Genomic DNA, 21575 nt, shown 5'->3' on the forward strand with positions numbered 1-21575 from the left:
TGGAATAATAACTCAATCGATACCTCTGAACAAAGACAGGCATACATAACCATGGGATTGCAGTCTTTGAATAGAGCTGTGTATCGTACCTTGCGAACCAAAACTCAGGTTTTGCGGAAACTGAACATTGATCCCCTGAATTTAATTGACAGTGGCGAAATTGAAAACAACAGGTTGAACTGGGCTGCGGTCACACAACTTTCCAGCTGACTTCATTCTGGTGAACACCATACTGCATCCTTGCCTAAACTGCCACCTGAAGGGTAGACTGTGGGCTGGTCAAATGGCTGACTGCCTTCGACTCACGTCCGTAGGTATTAAACAGACTTTGATGTTCAAAATCCCTGTATCAGAAAGGGAATTATTGTCCTGAGAATTAACCACTCAACAATTGTATTGTTGAGTGGGTTACCTGCGAATAAACAACCAGCTCTTTATCCGCCCGTATCACTACAAATTATTACCCTCAACTTCAGGGCACACAATGTCCCTCACGACAGAAAGGGGAAATAACCATCGGTCTCACACTAGATCGCGCTGCTCCACCTTGCTCATGGTCGAAATTAACGCTCCACGGATGTGAGAGTCACTGCGGTCACGTCCATATTGATGCCTTGGATATCAATGAAGACATAATCTAGGATTTAAAATATCGCATTGCCGCACTTTATCACAGCTTCTTTCTTGAGCTCATTCTACCCTTATTCACCTCCCTCATCAACGCGTACATCAGATTCATGATTGATCGTTCACAATCTACTTGAAAGAATCTTGGTACTCTCTATAACTGGCTGGCTTGATAATCTTCCATTGCTTAATTCTCTGCTACAGTATACCTGGCTCAGGTGTCTAGAAATTATCTCAAGCTGACTCATTGTGCAAAGCACTGCAGTGCACTTATTAATTAATTGACGATAACGTTGAAGCTTTTCTCTTTTTCTCTACAGTCCGCTATCATTCCTTTGGAAACTTGGTCACTGGGAACCTCATTTTCAAGAACTTCTCATCCCGCACAAAGTTAGAACTCATTATACCCGCACCTTCGACACCCTGCTTACAGACCTATCTGTACTGACATTATATCTAGATCAAATTATTTCGTGGTCTCTCCACTGTTTCACCATAAAGCCTGTTTCTGTATCTCACAAGGGAAGCTGTGAGTGTCACGAATCAGTATGAAACTTTAGGTGATGAGACTAAATGCGGCAAGAAGCAGAACAAAAAAGTGCATCCCATTTTCTCTTTCCGCTAGAGACACCTGCTCGGTAAAATGATGCAAGTCGCAACTGTCCTTATTTGCGCGGTGTGTGAAAGGACCGCTGTCATCATTGGCGAAGGCAGCTGGAAGCGCTTCGTCGGCGAAGGTCATTTGCTGGATCGCGCGATGTTTACCACGGTAGTTTTGTGTTGGCAATGTGGGAAAACGGGATCGAAGTGTCCCGTCAGAGGCATCGGGAGCATAATGACTGCGCTATTATTGGCGGACTCACCAGCTCTTAATACAGTAGCGTCATCTTTTGCTCCCGATGCAGATGGTATATTCTGGCACGCGTATGTCAGTGGTCCTCATGGTCCTCCACGCGACAGCGTCCTTGCAGCGACTGTACCCCCGCTGGGTGAAACCCGACTTCCGGTCGTCGGGATAAGAAGGATCGAGGAAGGGCTTGTTGGAGAATATCAATTTAGCTTGTATGTTGATCGTAGGAATGCTGGGGATTGTGGAGATTTCTTCAGCTCGGATATGACCAAATAGCAAACTAGAACTTTTCAGTTGTCGCGTCAGGTATCAAATTTTTGATTTTTAATTGAGCATTTTAAGTGCAATCGTGTAAAAGACAATTTTTCGCTCTATCTTGATTTCGAGGAGTTCTGAGATCCTAAGAATGATCAGGAAGTGTCGCCAGCTAGCGAAACGGGTTGTATGTGTTCACATGACATAACACAGGTATTTGAATGAATTACTAAGTTTGTCAGGTAGAGTTGGCTTCGAAGTGTCAGTGGAAAGCACCATCGAAAATGCCCCCAAAATAAGGCATACCTGAATCCTAGATGAATGAATGTGAGTCAAGTAGCCACTTGTTGCCGAACCCGAAAAGGTGGGATGTCTGGCATCATGTGACAGCCGGAAGCTTAATTTGTCCGTGGCAATTAAGATATAATCATAGTCACGTGATTAGCTTTACAATCTCCACTTGTCAAAACGTGGAGTGGGAAGACCTATGCCACTCCATGATTGGCGTCAGAGTCATCCGCCAATCGATTTTGTTTGAGGCGAAGAGTCAAACCTTAATAACACGATGTGTGCCAAATCAATTCAGATTGAGATCCAGTTGGCACTTCGGCCTTTTAAACCCTAGTAGATTCCAGCCATCTTGGTGAATTAAGGGATCACGTTGCAAACACAAAAACGACTCACAGCCCATAAAAAGAATAATTAGTGTTTGTTGCTCCCGCCCCCAATATCATCCATGGGCTATCACATTCCTTGGCCAGAAACCGCCCTCAATTGTTCTACAAGACAGCACCAGATCATGAAGACCAAGCTCGCATTGTGACAGTTAAATCCGAATGTATTATGTACTGGTATTTCCTAGCAGTTTTGAATCCGTAGTAGGGCTGATGATTTCCGGTAAAATGTCCGAGGCGGCAACTATCACTCAAAACGAGTATCGCTCTTGACTGGCACAAGTGCCGCTACTGTGTCTACGCAAGGGAATTCGAAATCCTCGCTTCCAAGATCGTGGCTCTCTGCCCCTCCCAACAGAAACATCTGCTCTCTATGCTACGCATCCTCTCTATAGTATGTATCCCGTTTATTTAACTTAAAGGTTCGTCCACCTCATATACCAATTTCTGGCATAGCGGTCCAAGACTTCGTCTTCGACAATACTCAAGCAACCATTGCGTAGAGTCACGCTGTCTCTTTCAGCTTTGTCCGTCACGAACACCCTCGTCCCGTTCTGCCTAATGGGGGACACGACACCAAATATCATCTCATAGTAATGGATCAGTTTGACGGCCGGGTTAATTTTCTCTTCACCCCGTGCCTCGCTTTCGCGGAGCAACTGAATCCACTCTTCAAACGTCACTGTCTGAAACTGGAATCCGTTTCGTCTGAGGGTCGCCAGCAGCTCAGACCAAGAAAACACGCGCGAGTTGTACACGTGATAGATCGAGTCGTCAACACGGACCACTCCAGAGGGCTCGGACGCGCGGTTTGGTCCAACATCGCGGTCAGGCGCAGAGCACGATTCAGCTAACTCGAGCATGACTGAAGCCAACTTGTCCACTGGGAACCACGAGCACTCCTGGCGTAGCTCAGGCAGGGCTCTCAGGGTCAGTGCCGAGCGTATCATCAGAGGGATTACCCCGGATTCTTTCCATAGTCCTTTCTTTGAATGTCCCGAGACTTGACCCATTCTGAGAGAATATGTCCTGGCTCCTGACTGACGTGCAAGGCTGATCATCTTTTCTCCCACTAACTTGGACTGGCCGTAGCCCATCACCGCGCTGTCGAGGTCGAGGGGCTCCTCGTGGATCGTGGCAGAGGAGGCGCCTAGCGCCGAAGAGGCGGAAGAGCAGAACAACATGACCGCAGGCTTGAGTCTTCGAACTGAAAGCGAAAACCCAATGAGATGGTAGAGTCCCCGGATGTGGGGCTCGAAGTGGGTGAGAGGGAGGTTGAAGTTGACCGGCCATGCGGTATGGATGATCAGAGACACCGAGTCTTGCATATGACGAAAGATCCTCCCTACTGGGTCCAGGCGAAAATCAGGCCGCTCCAGTGAGCCATTCAGACCCACAACCTTTGAAGTCTGTTCCGGCGAGAGCAGCAGGCCCCTCTCGAACAAGCTGCGGCGTACTGCCTTCAGCGGAGATGACCTCCGCGTGAGACAGTATACGGTCGACACCGAGTCATCGTTCAGCAGTTCAAACAGCACGTGTGCACCCACTGAGCCAGTTGCTCCTGTCAACAGCTTTGCATTGTCAGATTGATGGATCAGAGTCAGACTTGCAATGACTTACGACGCTCTTTGTTCTCCGTGGGGTTTCCGGACACGGCAGATGTTTCCGAAACAGGGAGTATTTCTCAATCAGGTCGTTCATGAGTGAAACAGTGTCTTCGGCTGTGGATATGATACCTCCGCTCTGCAACGCACAGATATACTGGGCCAGCTGCGATATGGTGCCCATTTCAAACACCAAGTTTTGACTGTGAGAGTGACAAGGGTCGAACCTGAAATGCTGCAAAATCAAGCGGCGGAGATGTGTTGCCTTCTGGCTATCGATACCTTCCGGAAACAAGTCGGCATCCACGCTCGAGATGGAGATGCCAAGATTATCCCAACACAGCCGAAGAAGGTGAGACTGTGTCTCGGCCAGGTCAAGTTGGAAACCCGCCTCGGCGCGTGCTTCCGCGGTGTACAAGGTCTCGATCAACTCAGCATATTGCTGGTAGACCTGTGCTCGGACTATAGACCCGTTGTCCGTTCGGGGAAAATTTGCGGTGTATGGCAGAATCGCCACCATGCCCCGTGAGATTTGAGCAAAGGCGTCTGTCTGGCAATTGGCTTCTTCAATGGACGGCCAGACCGCATTGAGGTAGTCTTCACCCGTCGGATAATGGGCCCCAGCTTCCTCGGAGCGCAGGACTAGAAGACCGGGAGTGGCTTTGCCAACTCCCACCACCACCGCTTCATGGACCAGCGGATGTTGCTTGACGTAGCCTTCAAAAGAAAGTGGCAGGACTTTTTCGCCATTGATGAGGGTAATGCGGTCGTCCAGTCGCGACACAAACTTCCATCGCTCCGGGATCGTAGGATGAGGAGCAAAAAGATCCTTAGAGTGGAAAGAGCCGGGCGGGTCGTCTGAATTGGATGTGGTCAAAGCCGGGTGACCGACCAGGTAAACGCATTCGTAGAGTGATTCGGTCTCGCTGATGGGTTTCATCCAAACATAGGGTCGAACACTGTCAAAGAACTGCAGGTAGTTCCAACAGGAATCATCTTCGGGCCGTGAGATCGAATCAGCCACAATACCTGCCTCGGTGCTGGCCTGGATGTCAGCGTGGAAGAATCACCAAGGAATGGAACTTACAGGCCGAATGATCCCCCAAGATTGACACCTTCTCTGATCAGGCGATCCCCCAATTCGTCAGGGCAGGCAGCACCTCCGTAAGTGACCAGTGTGCAATTCTGCAGCGCCGCAATGCCACGGGGATCATCCACCAACAGCTGAATCATATATGGGACTGCCGCTATCAGCTCCGGTCGCGCCTCTTCGAGGGCGGTGAGCACGCGCTCCGCTGTCATCGGCAGAATGGCATTCCACATGTACGCGATCTTCCTCATCCACATGGCTTGGAATGCGGTGGAGAGCCCATGCAGATGGTGCCAGGGAAGAGGGCTGAACGACGTGAGCCCAGGACCCTCCAGAAGGTATGACATGAGCGCTCGATGGGTCAGAAACAGCGGTTTGGGGGGACCAGTGGATCCTGAAGAATGCAAGATCACAGCGGGTGTGTCGGGGTTGCGATCGCGGCGAAGGAAGGAGAAGCTAGCTTCGGATTTATTGTCCAAGGAGCATCGAGGTAGTAAATGGCAGCTGACCAGTCTCCGTTGCAAAATGTCGCCCACCGTCGTGCGAATGCCGGGGGTTTCTCCGTAAACAATGGACTCACACCCCACCGCCTCCAACAAGGATAGACATGCCTTGCCCGACAGTCTCGGCGAAAGCATCATGACAATATAACCTAGCCGGCTCAGCGCAAAGAATGTCACTACCATATCGAGATCTGACAAGGCGAGGAGGGCGACAATCGATCTGGTTTGCTTTGGCTAGCGAAAAGATGTCAGAACAGGTAAGGACATGTGGCCTCAATGTACCTACCGTCTGAAAGTCAACGTGCATAAGCTTCGTCGCTGCTTGACTGATCAGGCCATTCAAGATTTGACCGCTATAGTAGTCATAGGACGCGGCATGGTTCGCTGATCGGGGATAGGCAAGGATCGGATGTTGGACAATGTCGGCCGCTCGCAAACGGATCAGGTCATCGAGAACCTGAAGCTGCCCAAATTCCCGAACTAACGGATTCTTGGGATCATAGGAAGCAGCCGGGACCATCTGGCCACTGCGCTGGATGCCCATGATGATTGAGAGCGCGCAAGGCCTTGGCAGGATATGCGGGAGCTTGCAGCATCAATCTCCGAGGGAACAAGAGCACTATATAGAAGCACGCTAACAAGTTCACTTGAACATGATTTTGATTTCACAGATAACCTCTGGTGCTTAAGATGATAGAGGCGGTCGTTGGTGATTTTCCTGTTGTAAGAGCCGTTGAAACCCAATCTTATCATCTTTTCCGTGAAGAATTTTATCCCAACATCCAGTTATGGCGTGTGGTTATTCACTGGCACTCTTTGTGCATCGTCACCTTGCTTTACGGATTACGTGGTCTCTGGTCAATTACAGGCGGAATTGAGCCAACCGCATGATTCAGCAATGAACACGCAGAGACGAAAGAGAGCAGACCCTGCAAATGTGATTTGCATCCTTGTCAAAAAGGCGGAGTGTTGTTTAATGGATAGGTTGCTTAGATTAAGTAACGGAAAGGTAGATTATCTGACTCGGTGATGAGGGTGGTTGAGGTCGTGCCCAAGGTACTTCATAGGTCATAATTCAACAGTGTGCGCGCTGGTCAGACTATCCCTCCTCGAAGCATACTTCCTACGATAATGAATGCCATTGGCTCTACTGGCCATTTAATTTACAAGCAACTGACGAATCTACATTGAAATCAGACAAACGTGGAGATGTACGGTATTGAACATAGTGGTGGAATCCATCGGTTTGTTGCGATCTCTCTTAATTTCCTGTATCGCCCTTTCATGCGGCACTCTTAAACCCAAGCGGCAACATGGCAGCTCTACCCATTCGACTCAAACAGTGTGTGCGCGCGAATGCAGTCTGCGGGCCAAGAACTCCACATCCTGGAGCCAGCGTAACTTGATTTGCCGCTTGAGGTCCTGAATCCTGATTTCGTTGTGCATATGCCGAGCAACGAGCCGTTCGTTGTAATCATTGAGTTGCTGCGCTCGATTCCTCCTTTTACGGCCTCTTTTTTCCTTGCGCTTGTCACGGCGCCTCCAATGATGGGTGATTGTCGACCCTTCCGAAGAATACCTCCGTTCCGGCTTCGCCGTAAAACGCTCCTCCATGGATTTCGGTTGCCGTTGATTCTAATGGAGAACATCAGCTGGACGTCCGGGGCAAAAAGCAAGGAATAGAAAGACCCACCGATTCTGCTGCTGGGTCAGGATCAGCATTTGTCTGAGTGCTGTCCGCATAGGGCGGGTTGACAGAGTTTTTGAGAACATCGCTAGAACAATGCAGCTCAACGTCTAGCATGGACTCTGCCATCATTGCTATCAAAATTGCTTGGAGATCATAGAGTCTGAAAAGGTCATTATATTTGCAGGTCTAAACTGATTGAGGAATGAGATGCAGAAGAAAGTATGCACTGGTCAGTAGGGGAGAGTCCCTTCGTGGCCTTGTGATAGACTTCGCCAGATTGACCAGGCGGCCCGGACTAAGTTTTGCCGGGTAAATTCGATGAGTAGGCCGATTAAACGGGGGGCGGATACATCTGTGACCTTGATCTCGGGAGCTACACCTAATAAACGGTATCAGAGAGAGATATAACCAGAAATGAGCTCCCCGCTTAATAGCCGCAGCTCAAGGCTGCTCATGAAATGTTAACAGGGAAAAATCTGCTGCCGAATTTGTGTATTTGGTATAAAACGGATTTAGCCTGGAGCGTTCATGTCCCGTGGTGTTACTTCAGCCTGGGAGACTTGAACAGCACTTATCTATTTAGTCTCCATTTAGTCGTTTTCAGTTCAACAGACGCATGTAGTGCTCTTAACACGATGGATTTGTTTATTGTGAGGTGGACAGGTTATTGACAATTAGCGTTTGAACATTTGGATTGCAGTAAGCCAATTGACCTCCTAGTGTTCTCATTTGAACGGAAATATGGTTGACTTTGAGGCCATTGATTTGTTGTGGGGTAATGGTTGGACTTTGGGCCTTCGACGAATTTGTTCTTTGCAATATCCAGATCCCTGTCATTCTCTCCTGGTTCGAGTGTCTACTGGACAATCAAGCAATCAACACCGCATTTGTCGGGATCTGCGGCGGGCTGCAGTGATACGGTCGTAACACTGATGAACGACATTAGAATATGCATGTCTGATAGGTCTAAGCGTAACGCCCGCCTTTTTCTACGCTTTCTCAATTTCTGGTCCTTTACTCTCCGGCCTTTCGTCGGCCATCGGGTACCGCCACCAAGAGTATTGTTTATCACGAAAGACCAAGCTATTTCAACGTTTGTGTGATGTAATTGAATCGGCCTGGTCACTGCCACAACTCAGCACTATGTGAGCGGCTGTCACTCACTCTTGAAGATCAAACTTGCGCGGGGTGGATGGTATGCAATATAATGAGTGAAGACGTTCCAGTGATAGACTTTAATGAGAAGCTACTATTGTAGTATACACAATATTCAGTGTTTATTTTTTAAGTCGATATTGTATATATGACAACCATCGGAGAACGAGTGTCCAACGTCGGGCTATACGTATCTAGACAATGCAAGGAAATATCCATGATACAACAAGAACACACTTCGAAAATATCTGGCTTCACAATATATATCTGATTGCAGATGATGTGTGGAAAAGTGGCGAACCACTGAGCTGAAATATTGTGATCACGCCCTTGAACGATCTGGGCATTGCATTTGGGGGCTGGAATGATTCTAGATTTTTACAGTATATAGTAATGAATGATGAAGATAACTTGGATACAGACGCGCTCGATATCAGTTTCACCATGTTGTTCTCTTCGGTTCTTTCTTAAGTCTTGGCCAGACCCACCTTGGTCTACATCTGGACTAGCTCATCAATTACTGTCGAATAGGAAAAGGTTAATGAAAGTCCACTAGCTACACCGGGCCTAGCGTTGATAAAAATAGATGTTGAGAAGCAATCAAAGAGAACAAATTGGTGAAACTGATATCGAGCGCGTCTGTAGTGGTGTGATATTCAGTAGAATTCTAACCGAGGGGGCTTGTTCTGCAACATGAAACTAGAGGCCCAGACTAAAGCCAAAACGGCTCTAGGGATGTCAGATATGGAATAGCAGACATGGAATAAGATGTTTGAGGACAGATCTTGGCTTCCTCAAATGACTTTGCGTTTGAGTACTGATCTCCAGCACCACGAAGAGGTGTCTGTCCTATCGCTGGAGGCCGTGATATCACCGCGCTCAAACATTGGGACAATGGTAGCAAGCAGTATCACCGCGCTCGAACATTGGAACAATGGTAGCAAGCAGTATCACCGCGCTCGAACATTGGAACAATGGTAGCAAGCAGTTTCACCGCGCTCGAACATTGAGACAATGGTAGCAAGCAGTATCACCGCGCTCGAACATTGGAACAATGGTAGCAAGCAGTATCACCGCGCTCGAACATTGGAACAATGGTAGCAAGCAGATGTCACCGCGCTCAGACATTGGCATAATGGTAGCAAGCAGATGTCACCGCGCTCTAACACTGGGGTGAGCTTGGGCTTTTATGTTTTCTTGTACGGTGTTCGAGAAAAGCCACATACGCACTTCAAGGGCCCCAGCCACCCGATTGAGCACGGTGACCCGCCGTCAGCAGTAAGCAAATGGCGCTAACGTCATGTTCAAAATCGAACTACATGTTTATCAGCATGACTACTTTGCGCTATATATAATCTGTGTTCAACATCTCTTGGTTTTTCGGTGAACTGATCCCCATCTGAAGGCAAGACTCACCAAGAGCTCCGAGGGCTATTGAAATGTAGTGATTAATTAGACCGCTTTGCCGCACTTTCTTGGATGCCTGGTGTTAATCAGTTTGGTCGGCGACTGGGGATCTTACCAGCGGAGTTACTCTAAAGGCTATGTGCAACAATCAATGATTTGTTAAGAGAGTGCTGAGCGTCCAGTCGTGTTTCATCTCAATGAAGGCATTCAATTTAGACTTTATCTTGATTTGAGGACCATCAAAAACAACAAAATGGTGAATCGCTCAGCCCTGTAAAACCACGGGTTTGTTTTGGGGACAGGAGTTGTATAGTATCTGCGTCCAGTAAAAGCAGTATTAAAACAGTCAGAGGTTGGGCTTTGGAGAAGCCGCAATTGTGGCCCAAGAGATCCACAGATTGTCAAAAGATCGTTATAGGTGTAGATATACATCAACAAGATACACGAGATATACAATTTCACTCAAAAGGTACTATCCATCCGCTATATTTGCAAAATCACTGACTGCCATTTACAAATACTGTATATTTTTTTGACTCACCTCCAGTTAGAGCAAGGCGACAGTAAATAACAAGTGAAGCTCCAAAAAGGTAAATCCCCAATCGAATAGCTTACATAAGCTGGCGGGCTTTACGTGCTGGTCACCGAGGGCCGGCACTGACCCGGCACATCACGTTTGCATTGACGCTCTTACCCCGGGGGTGCTTGAACACCTCGGGCACATGTAGGGAACACGACCCGATTGAAACGAATTGGCCAATGCACCAACAGAAGACGACATCCCATGAAGCTTTCGCAAGTTTTTTTGTGTATCCTCCCAATGAGACTGTTCCTGCTGCTTCAGCTGTTCACGTAATTGCCGATTTTTTTCGTTCGTATTGAATGATCAGCTCTTCGTTTTGCGCGAGAAGCTTCTGTTTCGCTTCATTCGTGCTTCCCTGTCCCCTTTTTCTTTTGCAGTGGGCTCGATGGGGGTTGGTAGCGGGCACTTCGGGAGAATAGTTGGACGCGGTTCTTGTCTCTTCTGGGCTTGGCGTTTTTGGGAGGCTCAGTGACCTGAACATCGGTGGTGTCCAGTCCTAATCGTGAAGGTGTTAAGAGGGCGACCATACCAAGGCGGACGAAAACCGGAATGACTTACGCGCACTGTCTTTTGTTGAGCACTAGCAGCCAACCGCGAGCGCGCGATATGACTGGCGCTTTTGAGTCCAACGTTGGATGTATGTGGCCGGGAATATGGTGTGGGACGGGCCATTGCTAGTAGGCATCGACTGGAGCACACGGAGGATGGAAAAAGAAGTCTGAGTTTTGGTGAGGAGTGCGAAAGTCAGGCGCCATGGTCAGGCATGTCCTGAGCAGTCAATCAAACCATACGCGATGGTAAGGACTATCGACACGGCTCTGCGAATTTACCGTCACATCAGACCGCTAGGCCTACGAATTCTGTAAAAATTTCCATCGGGGTACAAGCGGGGCAAAAATTCAATAGCGCGATATTCAGATCCACCTCCCACCGTTTGCGGATCGGAGATGGGGCTCCCGAGTATTGATCGACAGAGAGATTTGATTGCTGTATTGCCCACGCCTGGTGACTTACTCACATGCCATCTATCAGCGGATGAAGCCCCAGAGTCATGAGAATAGCTGCGAAAAAAATGCGAAGCCGGCGGGTCGCCCATAGTCTATTGAATCCCGGAACGTAGAGCTAGAGCTCAGTGAAGGTATAGGGCTTGTGTGAAACCAAGGCTCTTTGGCAAATGGCACAGGTCATTCCAAAGCTCCGTCTTAGATATATTGTCTCCATCCCTGTACTTGCCTATCCTGGACATCTTTTGCCGCAAAGCTCCCACAAAGGGGCTAGCCCGGGAGTTCAGAGATGTCAGTCGCAATCATACATACCAGTAAAGGTAGGTTTGCCGATAGAATCCGCCAGTGTCTCATTTCCTGCCCCATCTTTACACCGTCTGTCCCCTTAGCTCGCGAACGAGGACGAAAATGTCAATGGCACGAGAAGCTATTGCTAGTGTACCAACGTGTAGTCCTCTTCCTGAATACTCGGATATTGGCCGAGAATAACATTGATTCTCTGTCTTGGGTCTGTGGAGAAATCTCAACGCGGGAACAAAAATTGATTTCTCGTAGCTTGGAATTCTTTTTCAAATGGACACGCTTCCACAATCCCGCTGATATGCCACGAGATATCCTCAACAGAGAGTGTTTGACTTCCTCGTTCCGAATCGATTCTTCGCAGATAATTTGACACGTTCCTAAAGCGTTCATCATAAAGATGAGTGACTTGAGCAGTTCATTTCCCACAGGCCGAAACAAGCTATGGGGACGGTACTTTCCATATTTTGCACAGAGCGGTTGAGCTGTGCATGTGTTTTACTGTCTCCACTATCTATTGTGGATCGGTGAAATGACGCTTTTCTTTATCTGACCAGCACAAAACGGAGATGCTGGGGTGTGATTAAACGCAGTGATAAAGTCAAGCGAGTACGTGACATGGTCACTACCCGACTGAAATTGCATTTAAGTCTTGTTTTGCCCACCTCAAGCGAGCTGGAATACAGCTATTTCTTCTTTCTCTTTTGATCTGTTCAGTGCGGACATTTGTCTCGCGATATCCTCCAAATCAGTGTTCACGATGCCGGGAATGCCAACGGCATCGCATAATCCTGCCGCGCCAGCTCCTACCAGGGTGAGAAAGACCAGAACGTCTGTCACCCGCCCTGTGCGACCTTTGCCGGCGAGCGCCGACAATGTTGAATCCAGATCCATCCCACGCGAAGCCCAATTACGGCAAAGATTGGTGAGTCTATACATTACCTTTGAAGGATAGTGCTTTGCTTACATCCCCATCCGATATAGCGGACACATGCCTCCCGGCCGGAAGATCATGTTGAATGTATCAAGTGGCTTGAAGCAGCCGAAAAGTCCCACCAGCAGGATATCGCCCGCCTGAACGAGCGAGGCCAACATCTTGCCGCGGAAAAAACCCAATTGTCAGCAAAAGTCCAACAGCTTACCGTCGAAAGACAGAAAGCTACGGACGAGAGCCGCAAATTGGAGAGCGAGATCGTTGGCTTGAAAGAAAGCCTGGAAGCGGCCACCTCCCAAGACCATATGCCACGGGAAGAATACAAGCAGTCCTTGAGGAAGCTCCAAAACTCCGCTTCGTCCCTGACCAGCGAGATCACAAGAATGATGAATGAAAGTGACCAGGCATACTTTTCCACTCTGCTGCCTTCGTCTGATGTGGCACAAAACTGGCAAGACCAAGACGCAAACTACCTGCTTGATCCTCCCGGTATGCCGGCGCAACCTCTTCCGGGCTACTCCTCGTCCGAGCTGCCTACGATTCCCCAGCTCGGTTCGTATCCACACCTGCCATGAGCCACTGCGGTCTCCCCTAGCGAGCGGACCGTGGTGTATGCCTGTTTCTAGAGATACTGTTATGTGATCGGTAAATATTGAATCCTAAATACAAATGTGTTCTTACACTTAGATTGACTCTGAGTTCACCTATTTCACCTGATCACTGCGATGTAGTCTCTTAGCAGCGAAGATTCGGGATTTGCAGGGCTGATCCTTCAAAGTCTGCTGTGGAGGCCAGGTGGCTTGGTGCTAAGCGCACTGGTCTCAAAAACCCAAGAACTAGCAAACGGGGAACTACTCACTACTTCCGTGATGATCGTATACTCCATCGTACGTCCGTGATCGGATGTGGATCTCCACCAAGCCGAATCTGACCAAGCATTGGGTCAGTGGAGTATCACGATCCGATTGGCGCGAAAGCCAGATGACATGCATTAATTTGCCGTGTTCGGGCCTCCTCCAGATACGGCTTAGAGTGTATTTTATCTTTACCCTCATTGGCTGGTGCGATATCTCAGACTCCATCAAAAGAGGTTCGCAAGAAGGTTTTCAGGGGTCGAGAGGGGAAAAAAGGATTCATGTTTTTTGCGGTACATTTGCGAAGTGGCATCAACCATATCCGTAACTCAGAATGGAAGTTCAGAGCTTCTGAAGGGCGACCGTTGAGGTAAATAGACGGGAAAATAGCGTTTAAGTCAAGATTTCAATGCATTAGACCGTGCATCATCGATCGAGCCGTTGGGTCGGCATCTCCCGTGTCTCATCCTGCATGCACGTACGCAATACCGCGTATAATTTGATGATTTCCCGCAGGGCGCTCGCTTAGAATTTGTCGTTGCGACACATGTAATTTGTTTTGTATGGCCGTTACCTCCCCCACTAAATCTCCACGGACGAATGGGAACTTTTTGACGAAACCCAATGTGCCCGAAAGAGCTTGAGTTTCCTAACGAAGGAGGTCGGTGTAGATCGTATTCTATTGGTCTTGTCCGGTTCACCTTGGCCTGAATCTTACCGAATCGGACACTGTGGCCGTCGAGGGTAGATCCGATCATGGCAAACTGGATAGGCGGGGCTTATTAAGTAGTAGAGATAACTCTCATTGGAAACTAATGCTCCATGCTGTCATATCAGCCAAGGGTACATAAAGGCCAAAGTAAGACGACGGAGTGGCCTTCAGGGGGTGGGGTCAGCAACGGTAGCTAAGATATTTTGTCAGGATGAGGAATTGATGTACTGGCTGGTACTGAACATGTCCAATAGAATCAGGTGATTGATTGTAGGTGTTTAAAGATCGGTTGAACGATCTCAGGGGTCTATACAAATAAGCTTCGGCGTGTTACAACACCGTCCTTCCGAATCTGCCCGGAATACCGTACAAATACTAGTGGGAATTGGGTGATCGATGAATAAGCGTCCCAAAGGGTCCTAGTGGTATTTGACCACTCTCTCAGTTCGTCACACCCCCTCAGCGTTTGCACAATTCCCAACAACCTCTGCTAATCTAGCAGATTTCCAATATCCTCCATGCCCATCAATTGGATAAATTCTGTGTGCTTCTGGCGCGGCAGTAGCTTAGTGAGTCCGTCCGCAGCCATACTTTTCGTTTCGGTCCATCTGATGAGAATCCTGCCTGCTTGGACCTCCTGACGGAGCCAATGGTGGTGGATATCAACGTGACGTAGCTTTGTCCGCAGCTGAGGAGCTTCCTTGATGAGAAGCCGAATCGTCTGTTGGTTATCGCACCGGATAGCAAGTTCGTGCTTTGGATCAAAGCGAATAGCTTCAAAGAGACGTTTCCACATGCTCATGGTCCTCGCAGCCTCGGAGATCGCTAGCAGCTCCGCTTCGGTAGTACTAGTGGTCACCGTACGCTGTTTACCAGCCCTCCAGTCAACAGGTCCGCCAAAGATTGTGCAGAGATATCCCTCCGAGCTCTTCCGATCCGGGTTATCGGCGAACGAGGCATCACTAAAGAAAGTGACGGCTTCATCATCATCGGATCGGCGCGGCCGATAGGTGAGAGCGAGGAAACGTGTGTGGTATAAGTAGGATATCACGCGGTTGATCGCTTCGAGATGCTCCGGTCCCGGGTTCGTGAGGAACTGAGCTAACGTGGAGGCGGCTTTGGCTGCATCTGGCCGTGTGATGGTAGTAGCATACTGTGTGGAACCCACCTTCTCCTGGTACTCATGAATTTGTTCCTTTGTGGCCTGCCCAGCGTACGGCTTCAACGTAGCTGGTGCCTGGGGTGTATCAAAGCGACGATGGGTGGTCAGGTGATATCTGCTTGCCATAGAGGAGATGTATGAGTCCTGACAGAGCCAGAGGGCCATCTGCTGTCTGTCACGGACAATACGGATCCCTAGGAACCACGCAGCTTCGCCCATGTCTCTCAATTCCCATGTGCTGTTAAGTTTCTCTTTGATCTCAGCCGCGCGCTGGCGCTGAGATGGGTGATTGACGATGATTATATCGTCTACATAGAAGAATACGATGATGCCGTCCGATGCGAAGAGACAAAGATCTTCTTGAACGACTGTGAGACCTAGCTTAGTCAAGACCTTTGTGGCCTCACGTTGCCAGAGCCTTGGGGATTTCCGTAGGCCGTAGAGAGCTCTGAGGAGCTTCCAGCAATATCCAGACTGCCTAAACCCCTCGGGCATCTCCGTTATCACTGTTTCATCCAGTGTGCTGTTAAGGAAGGCGTTGACAGCATCAAATTGGTGTGTATCGAGGTCAAACGCAGCGACCAGAGCGAGAACGGCGCGGGCCGTACGGGCAGCGAGGGTAGCTGAATACTTTTCTTCCGTAGAAAGCTTCTGAAGATCTCCTCGGACACAGATTCTCGCCTTCAGCTTCACCAGATATCCATCACTATCGAACTTATAGTTAAAGACCCACTTTAGTGGGAGCACCTGCACGCTGCGGTCGTTCGGACGCTGTATGACCTCAAAAGTGCCCTTCCGTTCAATTGTTTTGACCTCGAGGCCAGCAGCTGCTAAGAAGCCTTCGTTGAATGGATGATTCATCATCTCTCGCCAATTCTGAGGCTCCGAAGGTAGCTCATCGCGGTGTGTTCTTGTATGTGAATGAGATCCATTGAGGCCGGTTGCAAAGGCAGCGAGTACCCCCTCTTCATTTTCCTCGTCGTCCGCTGAGAAGGCTAAATTGCTGATATCTCTAGATCTTCGCTTGCGTGAGCCCGACACGATGTTGCGAGACGAAACATCTCCCACTATATCCCTGGGCGCAGTACGAGTCTCTCGGGTAAGTGTGGCTGCCGAGAGCTCTCTCTGAAGCTGTTCAGCGAGTTGATCTTGAGAATCATGGTCTGGTGGTGCCGGGAAGGCTCCTGGGATTGATTCTGGTGCCGTGCGAGGATTTGAGGTCTGCACTGGCTGAACGGACGGCGTGGGCGACGGTGATATCATCTGCTGAGGCTCCGCTGGCTGCGAAGGGGCTATTTTCTCTTTGGAAGGCTTAGTCAAGCTCTGTGGCTCTGTTCCCTGTGAGTCCGCGATGTTTCCAACTGGTTGAGGTATATCCAGGCTTATTTCAGTGGTGCCCTGGTCAGTATCCTCGTCTCCAATAGCCCATGGCATGGTCTCCAATATATCGCGGACCGGCTCCTTCTCTAGCTCTCGAGCATTGAAGAACACGTTCTCATCAAAAACAACATCTCGCACTGATCGTACAGCTTCTCTGCGGGGAAACCACACCCTCCAGATGTTCGAGGCTTCATAGCCAACGAGATAGCCTATCTCGGCGCGTGGCTCCATCTTCGCGGCGTTCGGAATAGCCTGCTTCCGCACGTACGCTCGGCAACCGAAGATCCTCAAGTTTGCGAGGTTGACACGCTGTTGTGGCTGATTGAAGAATGCCTCTTGGTAAGGGACTATCCACCGGCCGTCTGGTAGCTTCGTGGGCGATCTGTTGATGATCCATACAGCAGCTCTAACAGCTTCAGGCCATAGATTCTTAGGGAGGCCTGCATCGGCTATTAGAGTACGAGCCACGGTGATTATCACCCCCCCAGATCGCTCCGCGAAGCCGTTCTGTTCCGGGGTGCCCACTACACTATGCTCAATGATAAAGCCTTCATTTGACAAGAAATCTTCCACCGTACGCCCAGCAGAGCGTTCGTTATCATATCGGAAGGCACGTATCGGAAGATTCCACTGCTTCTTAGCTAGTGCGACGAACTGACTAACCGCATCTTGACAGCCGTTCTTCTTCTCATGGGTATAGGCCGCGTGGAGGCGTACGCCTTCGAGGTAGAAGTGTGTCATCCAGCGATCTCCGTTATACCCTGGGTCAATTTGAACGAGATCGAAGTGGATACGACCATACTTGCCGTACGGTGTGCCAGTTGTCCTTCGAGAGATTTGGCGTTTAGACTTTGTTAGCTGACAGACTTCGCATTTCTCGGGATTATCGTGATGATTATCTTCGCAGATTCTATCAATTTTGACCCCATCAACCATCTCCGGCAGCTTCTCAATCTTCTGGTCAAAGGCGTGGCCCAACCGACGATGCCAGCGCCTCGCTGAAGCTGCTGAGAGGTGAGGCTTCTCCGAATGCCGTACGGAAAACGCTGCTCGGTGGTTCGGGTTGTAGATGACTGTGTATAGGCCGTGATGTCTCTCTACCTTAAGAACAGCTTCATTGGCTTTGAATATCGCTCTTTCATCAGATTTAAAGCAGAAGCCCTTATCCTCAATCACAGAGAGTGAGATCAAGCTTGTATGGAAGCCGGGCGAGTACCACACGTTGTCTAGGGTGACAGACACCGTAGTGCCTGTACGAGGGTGTTTCCCGGTGATCCTGACCTGCCCATAGCCTATCATCGGTGTCACTGTTTGACCGGTCTTGACGGTGCTTTCTCGCGGCATGTATGTCAAGAACTGCTCGAGATCGTTGCAGATATGACAGGTGGCTCCGGTATCAAGAATCCAGCTATCTTTGAGTGGCTCATCGTCCACTTCTGACGCAGCGATAGATCGAGTATCGTTAGCGAAGAACGCTAGGGACTGGCCCTCTGGCGGTGCCGTACCAGCTAGGTGAGCTGATTCAGCCTTCTTCTGCTGTATTTTGGCGATCTTCTCTTGATCTTGAGGGCTCATCTGCTTGATAAACTCAGGAATCCGTTGAAGAGTACCCTCCCGTGGCTTCCAGCCCTCCGGTCGAAGTGATTCATTGAGGTAGAAGCACGTAGAGTACTGGTGCTGAGGATGAGCGTTACCGCACGGGCATTTCTTCCGGTAGGTCCTCTCCGCGGGCTTAGCCTCCGGTTCACCGTTTAACGAAGCCAGAGCTATCTTTGGCTGCTTCCGTCCCCCGGAGATCGCGAGATCACCCCGGCGGCTACGGTAGCTAGCTATAACCTCATGAAACGTGACAGATTTCTCCTGATCTGCGAGCTTTTCGCGCCAGGCTGTGCACCAAGTATCATCAACCGGTTGTATAGCGTCCAAGAAGTCTCGTATCGCGAAATGGTCTCCGTTAGAGCAGTCAGGTATACCCGCGATCTTGCCTTCTTCGAATAGGCTAACCCACTGGGTCAACCAGTGGTTAGTATCCCCTTGAGGCCTCTGCCTGATCATCTCTCTCCAAGCACGACGAAGTTGCTGCTGGCGATTCTGAGGCTTTGGTTTAAACGTTTCGGATAGCTTCATCAACTTCTTCCGCGGTGAATCCTCGCCCACGACGAGGTAGTGATGATCCGTGGCTAACGAACGGGTGATGAGGCTGTTTAATCGTGACATAGTCTTTAATAACCTCTGTCTGCGCTGATCGCGGCGATCGTACGCTTGAACAGTGAACGTGTATCTCTTGAGCTCCGCATCTTCTAGGTCCATGATATCTCTCTCCCGCTGGCGGTTATCCCGGGGTAACGAGGGCTCTTCCTGAGCCTCAGGCACCTGCAGAACTTCGTCATCCGCCTTCTCAGGATCAAGGTAATCCCACACATCTTCTGCAACAGCCGCTGATTTGATATGGCCTATCCAGACCCTCCACTGCGCTTCCGACTGAAGCTTCTGGTCAAGCGGGACTTGCATCAGATCTTCCCTCGTGATATCGGACATCTTCGCACAAGATATAGCTCAGATACTCAAAATCTCCTCATAAAACGTTTCCGAAGGCTGCTTGTCGGTCCGGATTTTCTGTGCACTGGACGCAAGAGCTCACAAGGGGTGGCTGGGCGTTCAGGGGTATCCGACCGTGTTGGGTGCTTCGGGGATTCGTTGACTGCGAGATACAGAGCAGGTAGGTGATATATCTCCTTTATACAGTCAGGCAGATCGGGCTCATAACTGTCAGGATGAGGAATTGATGTACTGGCTGGTACTGAACATGTCCAATAGAATCAGGTGATTGATTGTAGGTGTTTAAAGATCGGTTGAACGATCTCAGGGGTCTATACAAATAAGCTTCGGCGTGTTACAACACCGTCCTTCCGAATCTGCCCGGAATACCGTACAAATACTAGTGGGAATTGGGTGATCGATGAATAAGCGTCCCAAAGGGTCCTAGTGGTATTTGACCACTCTCTCAGTTCGTCATATTTGCTTCCGGGGACCCCGGAAGGATGGCGGGCCGGAGGCGGCTGATCAGACCGTCGAATACAGAGTTTGGATTGGCCGCCCTGGCCATAAATGTCTCGGCCGCGGAAATTAGCCGCGCTGTACTTGAACCTGATTCTCCGTAAAAAGTGCAGCTTGGTGAACTCGTTCCCCTCATATCGAAAAGGAGTACCTCACGAGACGAAACGAAATTTTTCTTGGCTTTGAAGCCGACGTTCCTGGGTGCCTCTCGGCCTAAGGAATATTGTCTGGCGACGTACTCTGGGATGGGCCAGGTCTAGACATCGAAAGCAAGAACAAAGCCCACTTTTCTCAGGGGCAGTTCTCCACAATAAAAGATGGGTACGCTATGGGACATGGGGCGAGGGTCGCAAACCCGTTTATCCTATGCTCGGTGATTGGCTGGTAATTAGTTCAAACCATCCAATGAAATTTAGTAGAATTCAATGATAAGAGGATGCAAGAAAAGAATACAAAAAAAGGGATGGGTTTGTGGAACTCGGCGTTGTATCGCACTTTAGAGTTCTAACGTCTCGTGGCGTAACGCATTGGCTTTCCCTAAGGCATTCTTGGCAGCCACCAAGCGCAGCACAGATCGCCAGTTGGTGAGATCTTCCGTCTCCCGGTTTCCTTCTCGATTTCACGCGACAGCTCCATCACGCACGAAGAAACGAAATTTGCCTCAAGACCCAGAGCCATAAAATTAGGAAGATCGGCAGGGGATCATCGTCGGGGGCCAGCCGAGAATCTAGATTCTTGGCAGTTATCAGTCGGCTGCGGAGCTCAGCAGTGGCATGGATTGGCATATCGGGTAGACAGGGCAAATTCATAAAGGGGGCCTCGGCCTAGCCGAGACTTCCCAAGCGTACCGTGATTCATGCATTATTCTTACCCCCGTAGAAAGATCTGCAAGCCGACAGAGGCTCTACCCAGTTTTCTCAGGATCAACTACCTTCCGGGGGGTGGGCCACAGCGGCACGGGTCGGGTCACAGGCAGGATTCCTACGGCAAGCGGGTCTGAGAGTCTCCATCTAGAGTCGACGATCTGTACTGTGGTGTGTTGGAGGCTTGGAGACCTCCAAGAAAGTGGTTGTGCTCAGCATAAACCAAACGGTAGCTCGGCATAGCAAGCGCGTAGATCCATATGGAGCAGGAACAGCAGGGGGCTCACCAAGTATAGGAACCGGTGGCAGTCTAGCCTAAGGGACCACTGCATGCCCCCCGAGACGTAACGTAGGAATGCCGAGATACCCGCCACGATGCCTGCTAGGGAACTCTATCGGGGGGAGGGGGAGGAAGACTAAACCTCGCAATTGGAAGCTATTCATGAACACTTGAATTTCAAATTTTGTCAATTTCTCATTGGTGCAATATTCGCAAGCTTGCATCGGGACGATGCAACATCTCCCCGGGAGTAGATCCTCTTGCCAGGAACCATCTTACCCTAAGGGAAGAAAAGCCCTTCAAACACGCCAGCGCAAAGATCGAAGTGGGTTGGATAGCAATAGCTTCGCTACACCCTGTATTTTCTGATTTTGTGCTTCTTATCTCGGTTAGTCTCGTATTTCGGCAATATTTTTGATGGCTGGACAGAAACGGCAACGATCGTCCCTGCACGTGAAACAATCATCTCCGATCCATGTGGGCCGTTCGTTTTGTTTCCACCTGTCCGCGGTCCAGGTACCATCGTCTCCCTCAAAGCGCGTAATCAATCCCCAAATTAGGTTGCGAAGCGCAGTGGCGCTCTGACAGTAA

At 49.6% G+C, this 21575-nt stretch overlaps 5 protein-coding genes across 5 annotated transcripts; 1 reads left to right on the forward strand and 4 right to left on the reverse strand.

Moving 5' to 3' along the window:
* Nucleotides 1-2822: 2822 nt before the first annotated feature.
* Nucleotides 2823-6147, reverse strand: N7506_000270 (uncharacterized protein; the record flags this gene model as incomplete). Its single annotated transcript, XM_056949566.1, has 4 exons — nucleotides 2823-3977; nucleotides 4027-5050; nucleotides 5098-5837; nucleotides 5890-6147. The coding sequence occupies 4 exons, from the start codon at nucleotides 6145-6147 to the stop codon at nucleotides 2823-2825; spliced, it is 3177 nt and encodes a 1058-aa protein (XP_056815481.1).
* Nucleotides 6148-6938: 791 nt separating this feature from the next.
* Nucleotides 6939-7422, reverse strand: N7506_000271 (uncharacterized protein; the record flags this gene model as incomplete). The annotated part of the gene is made up of 2 exons (XM_056949567.1): nucleotides 6939-7238; nucleotides 7297-7422. The coding sequence occupies 2 exons, from the start codon at nucleotides 7420-7422 to the stop codon at nucleotides 6939-6941; spliced, it is 426 nt and encodes a 141-aa protein (XP_056815482.1).
* Nucleotides 7423-10779: 3357 nt separating this feature from the next.
* Nucleotides 10780-11110, reverse strand: N7506_000272 (uncharacterized protein; the record flags this gene model as incomplete). Its single annotated transcript, XM_056949568.1, has 2 exons — nucleotides 10780-10911; nucleotides 10997-11110. The coding sequence occupies 2 exons, from the start codon at nucleotides 11108-11110 to the stop codon at nucleotides 10780-10782; spliced, it is 246 nt and encodes an 81-aa protein (XP_056815483.1).
* Nucleotides 11111-12502: 1392 nt separating this feature from the next.
* Nucleotides 12503-13251, forward strand: N7506_000273 (uncharacterized protein; the record flags this gene model as incomplete). The annotated part of the gene is made up of 2 exons (XM_056949569.1): nucleotides 12503-12667; nucleotides 12727-13251. 2 exons carry the CDS (start codon nucleotides 12503-12505, stop codon nucleotides 13249-13251), a joined length of 690 nt encoding a protein of 229 aa, XP_056815484.1.
* Nucleotides 13252-18306: 5055 nt separating this feature from the next.
* N7506_000274 (uncharacterized protein) lies at nucleotides 18307-19322 on the reverse strand (the record flags this gene model as incomplete). The annotated part of the gene is made up of 3 exons (XM_056949570.1): nucleotides 18307-18320; nucleotides 18395-18984; nucleotides 19045-19322. 3 exons carry the CDS (start codon nucleotides 19320-19322, stop codon nucleotides 18307-18309), a joined length of 882 nt encoding a protein of 293 aa, XP_056815485.1.
* Nucleotides 19323-21575: the final 2253 nt, after the last annotated feature.

Source organism: Penicillium brevicompactum (assembly GCF_028827555.1).
Source record: "Penicillium brevicompactum strain IBT 35665 chromosome Unknown utg000001l_segment0_segment0, whole genome shotgun sequence".
In the NCBI taxonomy this organism is placed as follows: Eukaryota; Fungi; Ascomycota; class Eurotiomycetes; order Eurotiales; family Aspergillaceae; genus Penicillium; species Penicillium brevicompactum.